Consider the following 20,609-nt stretch of genomic DNA (forward strand, 5'->3'; position numbering starts at 1 on the left):
GCTCGTGGTCAAGAACTGCATTGTTTTGATACCAAAAGTCTGTATGAAACACCCTTTTGACTTCTTTGCCTTACACTCCGGACGCAGTGGACATATGAAGATATTGGTGGATTCATCTTCACTTGCCTGTGAAGATACTGATAGATTGTAATGATTCTGGTATTTTCACATGCCTATGAGGATACTGTACCTTCACAGGAATGTGAAGATACTGGTGGATTTATCTTCACTTGCCTGTGAAGATACTGATAGATTGTGTGTTTGTATCTTCACATGCCTGTGAGGATACTGTACCTTCACAGGAATGTGAAGATACTGGTGGATTTATCTTCACTTGCCTGTGAAGATACTGATAGATTATATGTTTGTATCTTCACATGCCTGTGAGGATCTGGTGGACGAGTCGATTTCCTTGCATCTCAGGGTCAGCTCCCTTCTCCCTTCACCAGTGTAACATGGAAGGTATTTCCAAGTGAAAGGCCCCGACTCTCCTGATTGGGCATGTTGGATCATGATACTACAGTACCGGTCATTACTGCAGGCTGTGTTTAAAGACACAGAATAACTGTGGAGGGAGAATACTTTCAGGTGTGTTTTAATGTGATGCATTGGGATCAAGGTAAGTGCCATTTCAATTAGGTTTATTATGTAAGCGTTGAAGTATGGATTTCAAGCCCAAGCCCATCAAAAAGGCACGTTTCATCATCACGATCAACGTTGTCGATAAGAATTGTCTCAAGATGACTGATCAGCACTCGTGACAATTTCAGAGTGACTGCACCAAGAGTGCTGCCGATATTCATCCGAATATGGGCACATTCATTTAGTATGCAATCGTTGGAAGGATGGATTTCAAGGCTGGCCACTGTAAGCGAGCACCTGTATGTAACAACCTAAAGTACTTGTCTCTTCAGGGCAGTGTATATTCCCCGATATGTTGCATTGTTATACACTTTAAATTGGAGGGGGGGAGTAGCGATTTTGGGCGGAAACTTGCTCTTGTCCGTTTCTTTGAACATTATAAAGTTCCTCTTGGCGACACAGAGGCTAGCCTCCTGTGGGTGGTTCGATTCCACTGAGTGCACGTGTTCTCAGAGCAGACAGGGCAGAACAGGGGTACTGAATCTTGTCCTCCAATGAACTGGGCCTTGGAAATCTTCGGTATACACTTAGGGGCGTAAATATGAGGTGTGTGGCAGTTCTAGTTGTCTCATCTCGGGAATGAGATAGAATATTTTGAGGTCAGATATTTCAACCACGAGGCCGAGCATACAGGAGGGAGTGATCAACGGCTCAAGCCAGACATGTACATTGACTGTACATTGTTTTATTGTCACTCCCCTTTGCTGCTTTGGATCAAACTAGAAGAGTTATCAATAGCTCCCGAGCACATATGGCCCAGACACTCAACATTTCTTGTTTCCATACCAACTAAAAACACATTTTCAATTGCAGCAGGGACTCCGTTGCCTCAGTTTTCAAAAAATTTAAGATTGTACTTTGTGCTCAGTTGATGTGTTCTCGGAAAGAGATTCTGCTCCACGCCATGAATTTTCCTAGCCAAGAGCATGTAATGCACATTCATTAACGGCAACATCAGCCCAAGTAGTTCAATATTTGTCGGAGCATATTGAGCCACATTTCTAACAACAGCACAAACTAATAAAACAACAAAATAAAAATGACTATTCATGTGTTCCAAGTCGTATTTAATTTTCTTTAAAATTCTTATCAATTGATTAGTTTACATGTATGCATACATATCATAAAATAGTAACTTTCTATTTGTACAGCTTAAAACTTAGTCAAATAATCTATCACCCGACTAACAAAATACATTATTCAAGATTCACTCAATCTTGATAGGACCAAATTCTTCATGCAAGTGCTACATTTGTATACTGTCTCTTGTGACAGTCTCACAGTTTTGGACATAGGGAGTCATCATCCCGTTGAATAATGACCCTATTTTTGAGAGATTTCCTCCAAGTAAAGATTGATACAAAAATCTTTTTAGGAGCCCCAATCTCAAGACAGCTACCCCAGGCCATGACATGCAAACGTTTGGCTTAAACTTCTTCAAATACAACTACATGTATGTCTGCTTTAAGATTATCTAATATGTCTTTGGAGCGTTTTTGTTCTTTATAGCCGTCCATCTAAACAGATTCATCACTTTTTCAGAGCTCTGATGTTAATTCATTATGTTAAAATGTGTGCAATAATGAAGCCAAGATACACTATGCAGCTTACACAAATGTATGTAAACTTTGTCATTCAAAATCTCTAACAAACATATTTCCAAGTCAAGAAAACTAACAGGATGCTCAATAATCTCATGAATACGACTAAATAAATTCATCTTCATTCATAAAGTCTCAAAGATAATACCGTGGATATTCTTTAAACTGAAGCTGCCAGTTAGATATTTAAGCTGCCACGACCTAGTAGTGGTCTCAAAGAAGATGACTATAACATCCAGGCCCATTTCAGACAGTTAAATCACCTGGAGAAATTCAAAGATCTCTTACATGTCTGAGCAAAAAGGCCTTAGCTTTTTGTGCAACAAATCCATACAACAAAAGGGCAGTCTTGCTACGGTACAAAGCAGCCTTATTGTTTTCGTTTTGTTGGGTGTGAACTTTATAATCCTTGGTGAATAACATGCACCCTGTATTCAGAATAACTAGATGCCAGAAAGTGTATCCTGAGTAGATTTTGTACCACATGCACATGTACCTGTAACCATAGTAACTACACAACTGCAACCATGGTAACTAGACATCTGTCTTGCAAACAACAAACCTGACCATATCTTAAGAAATCCATTTTAAGTTTTAGATATGTTTGTTTGCAGTGTATTGTTATAAGACAAGATAGTGTAAAATCCTAGGTTATTTTTGTAACTCTCCGACTGTGATGTATTTGAATTTTATGTGCTTCTTTGGAATGGGATTCAATTTTTCGTATTCCTGAGTTACTTTTGAATTGAATTTTAGCTGCATCTAGTTTAATAAGGATAGGGCGGTATGTGTCGTGTTCCTGATATCGAATTACTTTGTAAATCCTATTGAAATTTAGTTGTGTCTTTAACTGGAACTGGTGTGAGATTTCTCCATGGATCTTCAACCATGCTATGCTTGTAGTATTTGTTAATATCATTACTGCCCCCTGGATTGCAATCCCCACTTCGGTCCTGCAAAGATAAATACAAAAAGCACACTAAAAACCTTGGAATCGAATCGAGGATGAAAAACGAATAGGATAAGGAATAGCAAAAGAAGATGTTATCAGCATTATCGCAAATAGAAATAGAATGTGATATCTAAAAAAAGACTTGGCGAAAGAAGTGTCAGGATTCCATTTTTGAGTGTGCAGCTGCATAGTAAGAAGCCTAATCAAAGAGCTTGAAGTTGAATGGTTGCAAAATGAATACAGACAATGAGACAATGGAGAGCACTGCCACTGAAGTCCCGGTGATACAATCCAAAGAGTAGACTCAAGATCCCCTAGATTATGAAAGAACTATGATTCGTACTGAGTCACAAGTTTACGAGAACACTGAAAGAAATACAATGCACAGATGATGAGATGTTCCTGGACGTGGCCTGGCCAAGCAATCACCGAATCAAAAGAGACACAAACGTCAATGATCCGACTCCAGACTTGTTGACAGACGATTCTTACCATAAAATTCCCACTGTTATGCCGCCCCCCTCTACCCCAACCTGTCTTCGGACTACCACCATTAAAATTGCCACTTTGCCGCCTGTTATTATTTTGCATAAATGATCGATTATTCGGTGGTCCACCAAATCTCGGTGACGAGCCATTGTTAAATGAAGAGTTTCTGTTGTTGTTGTAGCCTGGAGAGCGTCCTTGGTTGTGCTGTGGGGTATGACCCATATTTGGCCAAGCAGGAGGCGACTTGAATGGGGTGCTGTGTCTTGGTGGTCCCCTGCCACAGCCATGTTGATTTTGGTTGTATGGGCTTTGTGGTGGCGACTGCATATTTGGACCTGGATTTCCCGGTCCCTGTGACCCTGGCGGTCGGAAGGGCTGTTCAAACGGGGGCCTTCCAGCGTAGGGATTCTGATGAAAACTTCGATTCATGTTTTAGTGATATAACTTCGGAGATATTTGAGAAAAATCGAGACCAAGATCCTTGCAAATTGGTTTGAAAAACACTTCCTGTGTAAGTACGCAAAAACTGATGACGTCACCCTGAAAGTACACAAATGGTGTCAAGGTTTTCATCAAAATTTCGAAAAAGTTTTCATAAAAACTAGCATTATTAACAACTGCAAGTGATATCTGTCGTCCAGATCATGCATAATGTAGCTAAAGGTCTTCAGGACCGAGGTAGGTTTGAATTATTTGGTGTAATGCTTTTATTTGTATTGTTGAATGCATGTTTTGACCAAGCTGTGAAACCATTCAATCATTCATCATGCAATGCAATGCATTCATCATGTACTATCATGTACTATGTAGGCCTATATATGCATTTACACACACATGCAGAGGCAGTGCTGGCACAATCTTGCCTGCCATACATCCATTGAGTGAGTGCATGTCATTATCTATTAACTGATTGATTGAGCCATTTGTTATTGTTTTGACCTGTGGTATTGTTATTGCTGTGACTGTCATTAGTGTCAATAGATAACCTTACATCACACCACTGTCACCAGGCAGATCGCGGAGGAAGCCACTGGCACTGCTGGCCACAACAAACAAGCAGCAAACAAAAGACCACGTGGTCACATACCACATCTTCTTTTGTTTGTTGTGGCTACGTTTGTTTTGGCTGGCAGTGACCTCCTCCGACTGGTGTGTAAGTGACTATCCTCATGTTGGGATTCCTGAAGGAAGTGCATTGTGGAGCGCCATGATGATGTTAAATGACAAGTGCTGTCCTGAGAGAGGTTTCCTGATTAGAGAGGTCTAATTGAATGAAAACCACCAATTTGGGACCCAAACTATTGTCCTTAACAGAGAGGTGTCCGCTAAGGGAGGTTCCACTGTATGTCTTTAATGTCTGCCAACCAAGTGACAATCAGATTGACATGATGACAACAATCAGAGAAAAAAATCACCTTGTTCTTAATCTTGATTAAAATCTGAACCTCTCTAATATGTATGGACAGGTCAAAACGTGATGAAAGTTGCTCATGTCACAGATTTGTATCTTCAAAAGTGACCTTGACCTACTTATTCACAAACCAAGGTCATTTATAATTTGGAAACAACACACACTAAATTCTTATAATTTTTGTTAATGAAAGTTTTACTGATTTGCATTTTTACCGGTTATGTTGTATCTGCTGTTGATAACTAGGTCACCCATGGAAATAACGAAGTCAGTTCTTTGTCAATATTTAAGGGAAGTGTGCTGTTATATGTTGTAAGTGTCGGTCTGGTCGCGTTGGGTGACTCAAACTCAATACCTAATCTCTAAATTCAAATCAACCAGTTTGCGCCCACCAGTCCTATGCTTTTGTATAATTTTTGTGAAGAAAATACAAGTTGCTTGACGATGTTAGATCCCAGTTCGCATTTTCTAGGGAACTGGGGAACTTTGGTGAAAGAAGGGAGTATTTTTCTACGTTATCGCAAAAAATCAACAGAAAGGGGTCTTTTGGGCTAAAATTCTTGAAACTAGCTTACATTATAGGAAAGGGGTTTGAAAATCCAAGTAATCTTCCTGAAATAGATTGGGTAGGGGGTTAGTTTGAACTTGGAGAACAAGTGTATCGCCCACACCCCGACCTTTTATAGTCTTGAAGAAAAGACCTATGCCGTTTGTTTAAAAATTAAAATTTGTGACTGATTTTGAATTTGAACATTGTCGTTGTATAGACAGAATATACACATATGAATACCAACTTTCGGCAAAGTTGTATGCATGGTAATTGCACTACGACATTGTGTATAACTGCATTTCTATTTCCTCGCCCATGATTTGATTCAAACAATTAAACACAAACGGCATACCCCTTTAAAGCCAAACAGGTTTTAGAAAAAACTTTGTGTAAATTGTTTTCTAAGCATCATTCTATTGGGGTTACGAATATTTGCAGTTCATAAAAATGTGGAAAATTTATCTGGAAGGGGGCACTTTTGTGCACCTGAACTTTGGTATAGATGTTTACACAGCGATAATTGTTTGAGTGAGATGAGGGAATTGGTAATTAGGGATGCGTTTCTCGGCAATCTTTCCATTTGTATGAATATATTCCTGTTAGTGCTAAATAACGTGCATCGCAGAGGAGCAATTTTTATCCCAGTGACATGCTATATTATCATGATTATGAGGGATGATTGCTTAATTGCAGATCTATAATAATAAAAATTGCTTTGTGACATTGATCTGCGATAAATCAAAAAGGTTAGATAATTATTGCAAGCGCACACAACTTAAAGGTACATTGATACATCACAGCACCAGACGCCGTCCTGGGTGTAACTTTAAACTCTTCAGGCTAAATATCATTATTGGCGGCCTGTAAAACTAAAAGTCAGCGCGACATTCTAGAATCACCCTATCTAAACCCATTCCTCCTTTAATGTCTGGTACCCCTGGCCTTTGCAGCTTGTACTTTATGCCAGTGGGTTTCATATCTCTATGGTGTGTGGACGTCTGCTGCTCCTTTAACGTCTGGTACCCATGGCCTGTGCTGCATGTACTTTGTGCCGGCAGGTTCTATGTCTGGTGTGTGAGATGCCCAATGCATTCATGTTGATTTTATGCAAAACTCCAGACGTGTACATCGCAGAATTGATTTTCTTGGCCTGTGTTGTCTGTGACAGTTATAGAATAACCAAACAGATGCTTGTACCTCTGTCTGTGCATCCCGCTGAAATTTATGAGGCCTCTACTGGGCTAGCTCCTGAAGGCATTGAGAGGGCCTGGGCTAAGTAGCCAGATGCTGTATTTGAGGCCTGTTTAATGGAGACTGGTTCGCCGGAAGAGCTTTCGGACTTGGAAGATGTGGATTTTGGTGAGTCGGCATAATTTGCAGGGAATGTCTGGATGAGAGCAGGTGTAGACTATGCTTCTACTGTTTATTGGGGGTGGGGTGGGGTGGGTTGGCCTGCTGCATTGGTGAGCGCCCCGGTGATGGCATGGTTATGGTTCATACGTATCGTCTGTGGGCACTGGCGGAGTAGCAGCAAAAATATTGAAGCTCGCCTTATACTTTTGGTAGCAGATATAATCCTATAAGTAGGTCATGACCCATAATTTTGCATGTCTCGCTGGGAGGGGGGACCTGGGAAAAAAGTACTGTCACCTGGTTTTGATACTAACTCTGCAGAACAGTTTATCTATTGCGAATTTTAGTGGAACTAAGAGAGCATTGATATATTTTGCAGAAAGGTCTGCGGGTAGGGGAAAAACCTGCAGTTTGCTGGGGATGCTGACTGCATGTAGATGGGACCTACCGCGGTGACTTTGCAGAGAATTGGGTGTCCCTGAAATAGCAACTTTTGAGTAATTTAAATTAAGCTTTTGACAACTCCATTACAGTAATTGCAATTAGTCATTCTTTTTCATACCATGATTTCACCTTTTGTTCCAGATTGAGAGATCTGACCAACACTGTCACTCATCAGTAAGCAGATGTAGCTTGTTTACATTCGGCCAGACTTTTCATCGCCTTCTGCTCCGAAATAAATTTGTGTCAGAATCGTCGAGAAAATGATCCGCCGGAGTAAATGATTCCTCAAGTATTTCGATAATATCGGTGGATGTTGATTGGTTCTTTGTCTTCTCACTAGGGGGCCTAATTAGGATTGATAAATCGTCCATTGGATGAGGCATGAATTTTGTGTTTCCTTCTGACGGAAAAAGTTGATTCACGGCAAAAAAATCAACTTGTATTGAGACTATCAGTCACAGGTGGTGATTTTCAGCTAGTCTCGTTACTTCCGTTACCTTTCGACCAGCCCTCTTGTGAGATGTCAAAGAACTAATCTACGGTGGATGGCAACCAAAAATAACAAATGAAAAAAAGTTCCACTGGGCTGAGGACTGTGTGTTTAAATCAGCTTCTTTGACACATCTTACAATACATTGAGCGTAGGGCCTCAAATGAACCTTTCAATCAGTGTTTTACTCTTGGTATTGTCATACATCCCTGGCTTTTGGGTGGAAGTCATTTCAAAATCTTATTTTTCGGTTGCTGGCTGTGTAGAAGGGCATCCTGGGATAGCATGCGGTTCATTAAAAAAATCTTTTTGGCGAATCGTCATAACTAAAAAGTGATCAACTTGTTGCAATGTATCGATGCCAGTTCAACGTGAAACTTTCCCCTTTCAAAAGAACAAAGTTGGAAAGTCTGGCCAAGGTCACTTTTAGATGCTTACCTCAGTTATCACCTTTTATATTAGATTGGTAACCCCTAGTAGTGTGTTATACACGGTTAACTGCGGTTAATAAATCGAGGTGTTCTAGAGTAGACAACCTAGGGCCACCAACTCGGTATCAATTCCTTTATAAACCATGGACTGAGTAGAACTTTGTCTTGTCCTTCACAGGGGCGGATCCAAGGGTCCGAGAAAGGTGTGCGTGTACACCATGCCTCCCTCTGCAGCTTCCCTCTGGAGCTTCCCTCTGCATCTTCCCTCTACTGCACATTCATTATCTTCATTTACAGGACATCACCATTTCGACCATCGTCAGCGACGGCCCAGTAAGTCTCGGGTTCAGTCGGGCACATTCTTCACAATATCTTCAGTGCACTTTTCCAAGTTCCTGAACCGGGGCAAATTGATTCCTCCAAGCTATGTGGTGGTTATTGGTTTGCTGGCGGTGTTGGACCTTTTGGGATGCAGGATTTACCACGTTTGTTCTTCTGAAGCATGTCGCAGAAGCCAAAAAAAAGCTAACCACACCTTTGCTGAGGACCCAGCTAACACATTTGCCTTGAAAAATTCTGTTCAACATTAAATCTTGGTCCAATCTTATCTGTTCAGCTCCCTAATAAGTTTTCCCCAAAATATCCCACCATTTAATAACAAACTTGTGTGACCACAGTGACAAATTTGATCATAGGAATCTTTTGATATCATTGTGAGCCCTTCGGTCAATTTATAACATACAGTCACTTCACCCTTTCATGCACGCCTCTTGTTGTCTTAGTAACAATATTGTCGGTGCATTTTTATCATCATACAATCCTTTTCCTGGGAGTTGAATTGAGATCGAGTGTGAAAGAAGAATTTGCTAACTAATGTCAGAGGTGATGACTTCGTAATGTAGAATTTTCGCCTAGAGTTTGGCCCATTTCAGTATAAGATTTGTCAAACTAAAAATCATCATTATTTCAACTAAAAAATTTGAAAATCGGGCTTCATAAGGACACTCCCAGGGTACGTCAAGAGGGTGTGTCTTTATCATATAACTTGTACTTTTCACTGTTTCAGTTATCTGGGATATTTTCAAATTATAAATACCGTTTAGGTTTTTGATTGACGATTCTCCGATCTTGTGTGTTTCAGCCACGAGCCACATGGGGCGCACCATGCACCACAGCGTTGACGGGCCGATTAATACAATCAGTATCAACAAGGACGCCACAAATGTTGTCGTTGCTGGCCGGAACGGTAGGTCAAGTTGTTGCCTTGTTATTTGGCATTTACTCAGCCAGTTTATATACTGTACGCGGAAATATGTAATCTTCCTGATTATCCCTTGATTGAAGTTCTTCTGTTTGTCATAACTTATATCAGATTGCCGCGAAAGTTTTGTCATTTTCTTTAAAACTCTTCATCTTTTCAGTTTTCAAGGTATTCAGTATTGACGACGATGAGTTCGTTGAGAGACATAATTTCCGGGTCGGCAAGAATTTGAATTTATCCTATAGTGCGTTGGACGTGGCATGGAATCCGGTCGAAGGTTAGTAGTTGGATTCACGGGGTGATGGGTACAATTGGGGACGCGACGATGCAGTCTTTAGAATGCTGCACTCCAATTGGAGAGTTTATGTAACTTGCTGCTTTCTTCAAGGGCCGACAGCAACGCTTGCAGTGCAGAACAATCACATTTTCGTGACCAATACCCAATTCCCACCTTTGAGGAGGAATACTCCGTGGAAAATAACACCCCAAAGTGCTGAGATAAAGAAGAAGCTTCGATTGCTTCGTCCTTTGAATGAGATGTGAAACCAAGATTCCTTGTACCTGGTGACTGTGCTAGAGCTAGCAAGTGAACCCGCTAAGCCAACAGTAGCTTGTCATAGACTCTGCACAATGGTCAACTTGTATACAAGTAGGTATGGGGTCACCGTTTTGTTACAAGCTCACTGCCATGTCTGCTGTATAATGATTCTGTTGTTATTCCCTTCAGAACACACCATCGCATCAGCGGCCACCAACGGAGCCGTTGTAGTCTGGAATCTCAACAGGGCGTCCAGGTCAAAACAAGGTACGTCTCGGCCACAGGGGGACCGTCATCTGACGAGGTCAGCGTTTCAAATTGCCATCAAGTCCTGAGACAAACATCACTGTGTGTAGACTGGTTCCCCCTGACATCTTGACTGCACTTTGGCATGCACCATTCTTTGGTAGAGTTAGTCCTCTTCTCGTCGAAAACCCAGGGGGGGGCAGCACTTTCAATGACATGTGGAAAGCATCCTTTACCCTGGATCCAAATTCGCCATTGAATGTTTGAATGTCTACATTGTCAACACATCATGGTAGGAGGCAGTTTGCCGCTTCACACGAAACACGCCAGTCTTCTCTTCGTTACAGAAATAGTATTCGCCGAACACAAACGCACCGTCAACAAGGTCGTATTTCATGCTACTGAGTTACAATGGCTTTTGAGTGGTTCGCAAGATGGATATATGAAGTTGTTTGTAAGTAGCGCGCCCTATATTTCGGTCAGGGTTTCTCCCGGTATCTTTGAACAAGGTGGAAAGTGAAATGTAAAAGATACTGTTAACCCGGAAAGAGTCGTGTGCTTTTTATTTTCGCGTTTACGGATGATTTGTGAAAATATGTGGCCGCAAAGAAGAAGTTCTAATTGAAATCACTGTCAAATCAAAAGTATGCAAAGTTGCAATTTTCACAAAACCGCAAAATAAATAGGCCAAGTATATTTAGTATATAAGAGTAAGCACTTTTCTGAATTGGCTGTTGCCTGAGTTTCAGGAATTGATGATGAACTGAAGGCATTGGTTGTCTCTCCAAACACCCCGAGGGTGGAACTAAAATGTATGCCTAAACTGAGGGAGTAGCTGTGCGGTGTTTGACGAGACAATTACTACCAACAGGGCGGTATCAATTTCTATTCTAGACCACCTCAAACTACTGCTGGTCATCTACAAATGTGAAAATTGTGCTTGTTCATGGGAGAAGATTTTCATCCACCTTGCCCACCGGGAGAACCCTGCTTTCTTTGGTCTCCCTACTCATGTCGACCTTTCTCTTTAGATTGCGTTTTCGTCGAGCACAAACGGACGGTAAATAAGGTAGCGTTCCATCAGGAGGACGCTAACTTGTTACTCAGCGGCTCCCAAGATGGCCTCATGAAACTGTTTGTGAGTAAACGCGGTTTTATTCGATCGCCGCATAATATGTTCTTCTGCTGTTCGCATAACACGTCTTGACCAATCAAGAGCTACGCGCACTACTATGCCTTTCTGGTCTGCGTTTCCTTTTTCGTTAAGAGGGAGCGAGACTAATCGGCGATTGCAACGGAAATCTTGATGATTCAAGATGGCGTAGCATGGCTTTTAAGCTTGTTACTCTTCACGTTCATTTGCTGTTTACGTTCAAACATAATGTTGTGAATTTGCAATTATGATATTTTTATCAAGTCTGTGAATTGAATTGTCCTTCAGAATGACTATGTTTTGCAGTGTTAATTTTCAGCTTGCAGTTTTCCATGCGTTAATTACCAACAATGGATCTACTGATGCCTGGATGAGAATCACTCCCGATCCCATAACAGTCCCATAGGGAACCCTTTATCCCTGCTGTCCCATGATAACTGTCTCTCCCTCCTTCTCTCATGGCCAGCTTTCACATTTATCATGTCATACCACAGCACTAGTTCGACTACTGATGGTCTTTTTAGAGAAAAGAACTTTCAATGTAATGTAAGGTAATAATGTCTGATTAAGAATTGCATCCAATCCTGCAACCACCTCCAGTCTCTTAATGCTACCCCCCCCCTCCCCAGAAAATAACAACTTCGATTAGGAAATTTCTGTCCTTCTTGTAAACTATCTCTGACAAACCAAAGTGTTGTATTGCCTTTATTCTCTCACTCAGTATCTGCTTCTAGATGCTTCATCACTGTTTAGTATTGTTTTTCTTATAGATTGCCAAAATGGTGTTCAAAATTGATGCTTGACGAGGAGACTCATGAAAATAGACGTTGTAGTCATTTTGTAGTGTATTTCTCTTGGATTTGTCTTTTTTGACAGCCGCAGACGTTCGTTTACTTAAACTCTACTGTCCTTCAGGTCAATGGAGAAGTGAAGATGTCCATTGGTCATGGTCCGAGGTGGGCCACGATTCATGTGTAGTATATGTGATCTGTATCATATGAGATCTGTAGTTGGGATGATTGTGGTTCTATGACATCATAAGAGCTCTGAAACTTATCAGTACTATTTAGTCTATACATGTTCATACCATCTGTACTGTACATACAATCAGTAATACCATCAGTATTGTATACACTCCTGTATGTACCATCAATGCTGTTTCCACTGTGCTGTATGTACCATCAGTGCTGTATACACTGTGCTGTATGTACCATCAGTACTTCATACACTGCTGTATGTACCATCAGTACTGTATACACTGTGCTGTATGTACCATCAGTACTGTATACACTGTGCTGTATGTACCATTAGTACTGTATACGCTGTGCTGTATGTACCATCAGTACTGTATACACTGCTGTATATACCATCACTACTGTATACACTGTTGTATGTACCACCAGTACTGTAAACACTGTGCTGTATGTACCATCAGTGCTGTATACACTGCTGTATGTACCATCAGTACTGTATACACTGTGCTGTATGTACCATCAGTGCTGCATTTATCACGTCTGCGACCGAATCCATACTTCACTTTCTATTAGCTTTAGATAACCGATGCCATGTCTTGAAGAAACATCCGATAAGGAATGCTATGGTACGCATACACATCAAGACAGGTCAAGCTAGGCCTCCATTACCATCGAAATCTTACACCGCTGCTGACTGAGTCCAACCGCTGCTGTCTTCTATCATCCGTTGTTTAAAACTTCCATATTTCTGTTTTAATTTTCTTCAGGATATTCGAAAGAAGGAATCTGCGACGACGTTTTCCGGGCCGCAGCCTGAGAGCGTGCGCGACGTCCAGTTTAGTCCGCATCACTACTTCAAGTTTGCAGCTGCTTACGAGAATGGCAACGTACAGGTGAGATCATGGTTTTTTTCGTTTAGCCTCAAAAATTCCACATGCCAATTTGAGTCATCATCCAGAGTATTAAAGGGAACTTCGTTCAAGCAATACAATGTCCTTACACCGCTTCTGTCGGTATCAAAACAACTGATGCACCGTCAAGTTGTACGCAAGTTTCTGAAGGGAGTCCTATTGCAGGCCCTATTGCAGGCCCTATTGTCCACATGTTCATCAGCCCGAGTCTAGCTTACTGACCTGCGCCGGAGAAGGTGCATTTTCAACGCCCGAGAAAATGTAAAAAGTAGGCCAAAATGTTGGTAGTGCGAAATCCCCTTTAACCTGAATGAAGAAGAAAATTGTTTTGAGTCTGTCTTTTATGATAATCGTTCTATTCAAAGATTTGGGATATTCGCCGTCCCGACAGATGGGAGCGCCAGTTTCCAGCCCACAGTGGTCCGGTCTTCACCATCGATTGGCATCCGGAGGATAACTACTGGATCGCATCAGCAGGCAGAGATAAGACAATCAAGGTATTTAGACACTCTCCATGAAATATTTTCTTTGGATACTTCTATTGAGACTACATAACATAATACCTAGATTTTTAACCACTAGTTCATTCCAAGGTGACCACAATGTCCCCAGGACAATAAAATTTTTCCCCAGAATGGCGTTTAGCAGCTTTTACATCTAAACTTTTCATATGTTGCATTCTATTTTCCCCCAGGTCTGGGATCTCTCCCAGCCCCAGCGCCCACGTTGTACGCACACCGTACAAACCATAGCCTCGGTGGCAAGAATAAAATGGCGTCCACAGCGTCGGTACCACATCGCCAGCTGTGCGCTTCTCGTAGACTTCAACATCAACATCTGGGACATCCGGCGACCGTTCATACCCTTTGCAGCTTTCAACGAACACAAGGACGTCACAACAGGTAGGAGAACTCTGATGTAGGAGCCGGTCACTGTGGACTAGTTTCTTGGACTCCTTGCTTGCAAGCAGGAGGTCCTTGGTTCGAACTCCACAGTGTGCGTGAGACTTAAGGCAGATCCTTACGCCACTCAGATGTATAAATGGGCAGCGGTCATAAATGCTCTGGTTGTAGTCCTGATAAGCAGCTCATCTGAGTTCTACTGAAAGATAGAATGGGGTTAAAGGGTGAAGTGGGACACAGTTGATAGCAGACTATTAACGCCAAATTTTATTTGTGATACGTTCAAAGTAAATCTGTGTTTGGTAGTGATAGTTTACTCTTAGTTTGTGAAGCCAGGGGTGGTCGTTTTAGCGTAATGTTACATCCTGCGTCTTCTTTCAGGCATCGTATGGCGACACGACCCCCACATATTCCTGTCAGGCAGCAAAGATAACACGCTGTATCAACACATGTTCCGCGATGCTACCCGACCTGCGGATCAGGCAAACCCAGTGGGCATTGCGATGAATAATTATGGATTTATTGGCCATGCATGTAGTGATAAACTCATCGGACATGGAGGTAAGAACACATCTTATGAAGAATGATATCAACCGCGTCAACAAGTTTGTTGTGATACATGTAAAACTCATAAATGCAAATGTTTTGGGACTATTTACTGGGTCTTTTTATTTACGACACCCTGTATAAACCACATCATTCGACAATTTTCAGGTGCCAAAGGCAGCTCCAGTAATTATTCCTCGACCAAACTTCCATCCTTCTTCCGAAAAGTTCCCGACCGGAGCGAACAGTTCACCGTCGTCAGTAGCACGTTATTCATGTTCGAACATCGCCATGATGAAGACTTCTCGATGAATTGGTTGATCGAGTCGGCCAAACGGTATCAGCTGACGGGGAAGTCGCTGGAGGGTCTCTGTGACCATAATGCAGCGGTGGCAGAAAGTCTGGGCCGACACCAGGTAATTTTTTACCCCTGAGCTTATCATCATTACATTCATTTGACCTTTACTGGCGGTGGCCCAACCAACCCCCATGGAACACATTTCATTTGGGTCATCTTTATCAAGCTTTGCACTGATGACCCTCTGATAAGCTGTTCAGTTTGTGTATCTTCCTGCCTGCCAAAGGGAAAGGTTCAAAAAATTCTCTTCATCTTCAGATTGCTCAAACCTGGCGGATGCTGAAACTACTCTACTGTACGAAACTCTCATCTCCAGCAACAAACAGGACAATGTCGGTCCTCACCACAGCGGGGGATAAGGGTAACGATAATGACAGGGGTAAGTTGATTGAGTAAAGATAATGACAGGGTAAGTTGATTGACATCCGAATTCCTGTCTCATCAGCATTAAGAGAGAAACCCATGAAAGTTAGCTTAACTGTTTTTTGTCACATTGGCAGGGGGTACAGTCTTGTGTAGTGGTAGAGTGGCGGCCTCATGATGGAGAGGTCATGGGTTTGACTCCCTGCCAAGTCAAAATATCTGACGTTTCATTTTCAGAGAAGAGAAACTTGGATGTTTCCCGCCAAGATTCCAAGACGACAGAATTAGACAGCAAAGACAAACATGGTGTGGACACCTCTGGCGTCAGCGATAGCTCTGATGACGATGAGACTGACCTAACCAATATCGCTAGCGGCCTGGCCCACCAGCAGGGCGATTTCTTCTTCGGCGACGGTGAAGGAGCGGACAATCCTTTCGGATACGATAACCTGACAGGAATGGAGTTGTCAGAAGGGCCCGGATTGGTCATGGTAGGTCCAAAGGAACTTTTATGGTTATAGTACTCCCTGGCCAGCACTCTCTCCAGGGAAGCACTCTTCCCAGGCCAGCACTCTCTCCAGGCAGGCCTCTCCCCTGGCCAGCACTCTTCCCAGGCCAGCACTCTCCCCTGGCAGACACTCTCTCCAGGGAAGCACTCTCCCCTAGCCAGCACTCTCTCCAGGGAAGCACACTCCCCTGGCCAGCACTCTCTCCAGGCAGGCCTCTCCCCTGGCCAGCACTCTCTCCAGGGAAGCACTTTCCCCTGGCAGACACTCTCTCCAGGGAAGCACTCTCCCCTGGCAGACACTCTCTCCAGGGAAGCACACTCCCCTGACCAGCACTTTCTCCAGGCAGGCCTCTCCCCTGGCCAGTACTCTTCCCAGGCCAGCACTCTCCCCTGGCCAGCACTCTCTCCAGGGAAGCACACTCCCCTGACCAGCACTCTCTCCAGGCAGGCCTCTCCCCTGGCCAGCACTCTCTCCAGGGAAGCACTTTCCCCTGGCAGACACTCTCTCCAGGGAAGCACTCTCCCCTGGCAGACACTCTCTCCAGGGAAGCACACTCCCCTGACCAGCACTTTCTCCAGGCAGGCCTCTCCCCTGGCCAGTACTCTTCCCAGGCCAGCACTCTCCCCTGGCCAGCACTCTCTCCAGGGAAGCACACTCCCCTGACCAGCACTCTCTCCAGGCAGGCCTCTCCCCTGGCCAGCACTCTCTCCAGGGAAGCACTTTCCCCTGGCAGACACTCTCTCCAGGGAAGCACTCTCCCCTGGCAGACACTCTCTCCAGGGAAGCACACTCCCCTGACCAGCACTTTCTCCAGGCAGGCCTCTCCCCTGGCCAGTACTCTTCCCAGGCCAGCACTCTCCCCTGGCCAGCACTCTCTCCAGGGAAGCACACTCCCCTGACCAGCACTCTCTCCAGGCAGGCCTCTCCCCTGGCCAGTACTCTTCCCAGGCCAGCACTCTCCCCTGACCAGCACTCTCTCCAGGCAGGCCTCTCCCCTGGCCAGTACTCTTCCCAGGCGAGCACTCTCCCCTGGCAGACACTCTCCTGGGAAGCACTCTCCCCTGGCCAGCTCTCTCTTCAGGGAAGCACGCTCCCCTGGCAGACACTCTCTCCAGGCAGGCCTCTCCCCTGGCCAGTACTCTTCCCAGGCCAGCACCCTCCCCTGGCAAGCACATTATATTTGACAGTGTCGATGCATTCATGAAATTGCAAAAAAAAACATCTCCCAAAACTTCCATGGTTTATGATGATGTCATATATTCCTCACAGGACTGGAATCTCCCAACTGAAGCTTTTCAACCTCGTCACGAGATCGTGGCTCAGTCAGTCTCACCACAACACACAGCAGACCGCCTCGGCGATCGAGACTCGCCGTCTTCAGCCAACGAGAGCGACTTTAGTTCCCATGTCAACATGGAGGAGAATGCATTCCCGCGGTCCGAGTTGATCAACGCTCGGCCGTTTGTGACTCAGATGCCGGTGTGGCAGTGTACGGACATTGTCGTGGAGATGCTGTATCATTATGCAAAACAGGTAAATAACTGCAAATGATTGATGTGGATGTGGCGATGTCAGATAGAAACAAAAAAATTCAATTCGTAGCCCGACAGTTTCAAGAACTCGTCATCTGAGAACAGTTTTCTGGCAATTGTATTCTCAGCTGAGAGCAAACCACGATGAGAAAACTGACATGTGGAGAGATGCCCTCATATCTAAGAACACCTCAAGCAGTGTGTTGACAATATCTGCTCCTTGTGTATGTGTAGAGGTACTTGCCTTTCCAAATAAGCGTTGAACTCCGATTTGCAGTATGAGTCATCTTGTATCTGGTCTCTTTCAGGGGGATGTGCAAATGGCTGTGTCTGTGATAATCATCCTCGGTGATAAGATACGACCTCATATTGAGGAGCAGGCGTTAGAACAGTGGTTCATGTCATATATAGGTAAGTTATATTGCTGAATTAGCGAATTTCTCATTTTCACTTGGCGAAAGACTAAGCATCATGTTTACTGACAAAATTTAATGGTTAATGCATTAGCATTATTGGCAAATTAGGGACAGATGGATCTGATTCTTTGCAAAACCTAGAGAAAGATCTGGGTCCTCTAGGTGATGTTGTGCAGGTTTATTAGAGACATAGGCCTGGTTCTGTAGTAAATCATGATATAGCCATAAAAAGAAAATCAAACGCTAAGAACAAGAAGAAGTTGATGTTGTGAATTTCTGAGGATATCTAAAGTGTTTTGTCTTTTCTCCAGATTTACTCTCGAGATTCGAGCTTTATTGCGTCGCAGCAGAAGTGATCAAGTCGAGCGACCATCCGTCAGTGAGCTCGCTCAATCAGCAATCGACATCATTCCACACGAACTGTGATAAATGCGGAAAACCGTTAATAAAAGCCGGATGGACGTGTGACCGGTGCAAGAAAATGACAAATCTTTGTAGCATTTGGTGAGTGCCTCAGTTATTTTTCTACGTCGCTTTTGTAAATCACATCACGTCTTAGATCACTTGACAAAATTATTGTACCCTAGCGACAGCTGATGCCACCTAGGGTGATGTTGGTGATTGCCCACTTTGCACAAGCAAACTGGTCGATAACCCAATGTAAGACAAGTTAGAAGAGTAAATAGTGAAGTAACTACCTATCCTTGAATAGATAAAACGTAACCACTCTGTTGTAGTGGCTCAGACTCTCTAGAGGTCAAGAGGTCCTGGGTTCGATCGCCATTGTCGGCGTGAGACTGTAGGCAGGTCTCTCTGTCTACTTAACTCTCTGCACCCAGGTGTATAATGGGTACCGGTCAGAAATGCTCAGATTATAGCGCTGGTTGAGCAGCTCATCGGAGGTCAACTGAAAAGTTCCTGGACAGACAGTGGTTGAAGTGTCAAGCCGATTGAAAACCTATAAACCCAACATTTTCTTACTTCGTTAACTTCTACTTATGATTATGTTGTTCTAATGGTCTCTTGCCTCTTTCCAGCCATCATCCGGTGAAGGGTCTGTATGTCTGGTGCCAGGGCTGCTCACACGGAGGACACTTGAACCACATACAGGACTGGCTGAGTAAGAGTCCCTACTGCCCGACGGGCTGTGGCCATATGTGTGAATACACGTGAGGGCAGAGACCGAAATTCTGCGGACAATTCAAAGGTGCTATAAACTAGAATGGAATATTCTTCTGCTGTTTCAAAAATAATGAGCTGTGTGATGAATTCAGGCTAACAATGGACGAAGTAACACTGTTGTTGAACATCAGTGTTGCAAGTTGAACATCAGTGTTGCTTTTCGCAAGGATTGGACAGTCCTTTTGATATTTTACTGTTAACAGTTTCAAAGCTGTTACTGTGTTCACTTTCACACCATACTTAGAGAACACTGGTGATCTCTTGAGAAACACTGGTGTTGTACTGTTGATACCATTAACTAGAACATGAGATCATTGTAATATTGGATCACTGATGGTTCTCACATTACATTGGTGTTTCACCAATCAGTATATATTCAAGTCACTCTGGTGTTCTACCATACAATGAGAACACTGGTGGTCATATGAACATTGGTGATGCCATCTATGCCATGCTCTGCGATGATGTGTACTTAAAGTTATCTACAGGTGAACACTGGAACCAGGAGAACACTGTTGGATATATGATTGACACTGATGGTGTTTTTAACGAGGACAGTTATCGATTGTGATGCTCTTTTGGGGCCGAACTAAATACAGACTAAGTTCCCTTCTCTTGTTCCCTTGAGTGATATTTTGATCACTGTGGTTGGAAATGATTGCGATTGTGGTAACTTCCAAGTTTCCTTGGCGATTTATAACAAGTTAATTCTCCATAAAAACACTGGTGTTTCCTTGACCAGGAGATAGCTGTGTCTTGCTAGATGGTATCAAGAAGAGATACTTGTTAGTCTTTTATAATAAATCTGATAAAAACCTTATGCATTTCTTTTTGTCATTTGTTAAAGGGAGTTCAAGTTTAACAGTCTATCTCAGGTAATGGAAAGATGAAGGGAGTGATTGTCGCTCCCCAGAATTCACCTTGCTTGGAGAGCCACAGCACATCGCAATGCTGATCAGAAACAACACATCCTATGGGAAACACTTGTTTTCACTGTCAATTCAGAGCACATCCCAACACTGATTAGACACAACACATCCTATGGGAAACACTTGTTTTCACTGTCAATTCAGAGCACATCCCAACACTGATTAGACACAACACATCCTATGGGAAACACTTGTTTTCACTGTCGATTCAGATCACATCCCAACACTGATTAGACACAACACATCCTATGGGAAACACTTGTTTTCACTGTCGATTCAGATCACATCCCAACACTGATTAGACACAACACATCCTATGGGAAACACTTGTTTTCACTGTCGATTCAGATCACATCCTAACACTGATTAGACACAACACATCCTATGGGCAACACTTGTTTTCACAGCCTATTCAAATCATATCCC

General features: G+C 43.2%; 1 protein-coding gene across 7 annotated transcripts; it reads left to right on the forward strand.

Moving 5' to 3' along the window:
• The first annotated feature begins 4,223 nt into the window (after positions 1-4,223).
• Positions 4,224-20,074, forward strand: LOC135500197 (GATOR2 complex protein WDR24-like). 7 transcript variants are annotated; one of them, XM_064791459.1, is made up of 18 exons: positions 4,224-4,362; positions 7,584-7,616; positions 8,661-8,696; positions 9,505-9,609; positions 9,785-9,901; positions 10,352-10,429; positions 11,440-11,546; positions 13,303-13,428; positions 13,812-13,943; positions 14,141-14,348; positions 14,730-14,909; positions 15,063-15,310; positions 15,511-15,631; positions 15,853-16,106; positions 17,394-17,657; positions 17,965-18,067; positions 18,384-18,576; positions 19,110-20,074. In XM_064791459.1, exons 4-18 carry the CDS (start codon positions 9,516-9,518, stop codon positions 19,243-19,245), a joined length of 2,361 nt encoding a protein of 786 aa, XP_064647529.1. In that variant the 5' UTR covers positions 4,224-4,362; positions 7,584-7,616; positions 8,661-8,696; positions 9,505-9,515; the 3' UTR covers positions 19,246-20,074. The 7 variants fall into 7 exon arrangements, with proteins under 7 accessions (XP_064647529.1, XP_064647527.1, XP_064647526.1 ...); XM_064791457.1 differs by lacking the exon at positions 8,661-8,696; XM_064791458.1 differs by lacking the exons at positions 4,224-4,362; positions 8,661-8,696 and adding an exon at positions 5,995-7,004.
• The last annotated feature ends 535 nt before the right edge of the window (positions 20,075-20,609 follow it).

This window comes from Lineus longissimus, chromosome 16 (genome assembly GCF_910592395.1).
Source record: "Lineus longissimus chromosome 16, tnLinLong1.2, whole genome shotgun sequence".
Lineage (NCBI taxonomy): Eukaryota > Metazoa > Nemertea > Pilidiophora > Heteronemertea > Lineidae > Lineus > Lineus longissimus.

What these genes read in the sequence shown, in the direction of transcription:
- LOC135500197 (XM_064791455.1), top strand. Translation starts at nt 6,953, where the DNA reads ATGGAGACTGGTTCGCCGGAAGAGCTTTCGGACTTGGAAGATGTGGAT. An exon ending in GGCGTCCAGGTCAAAACAAG is followed by an intron (nt 10,430 to 10,755) that starts GTACGTCTCGGC and finishes TCTTCGTTACAG; the next exon opens with AAATAGTATTCGCCGAACAC. An exon ending in ATGGATATATGAAGTTGTTT is followed by an intron (nt 10,863 to 13,302) that starts GTAAGTAGCGCG and finishes AATTTTCTTCAG; the next exon opens with GATATTCGAAAGAAGGAATC.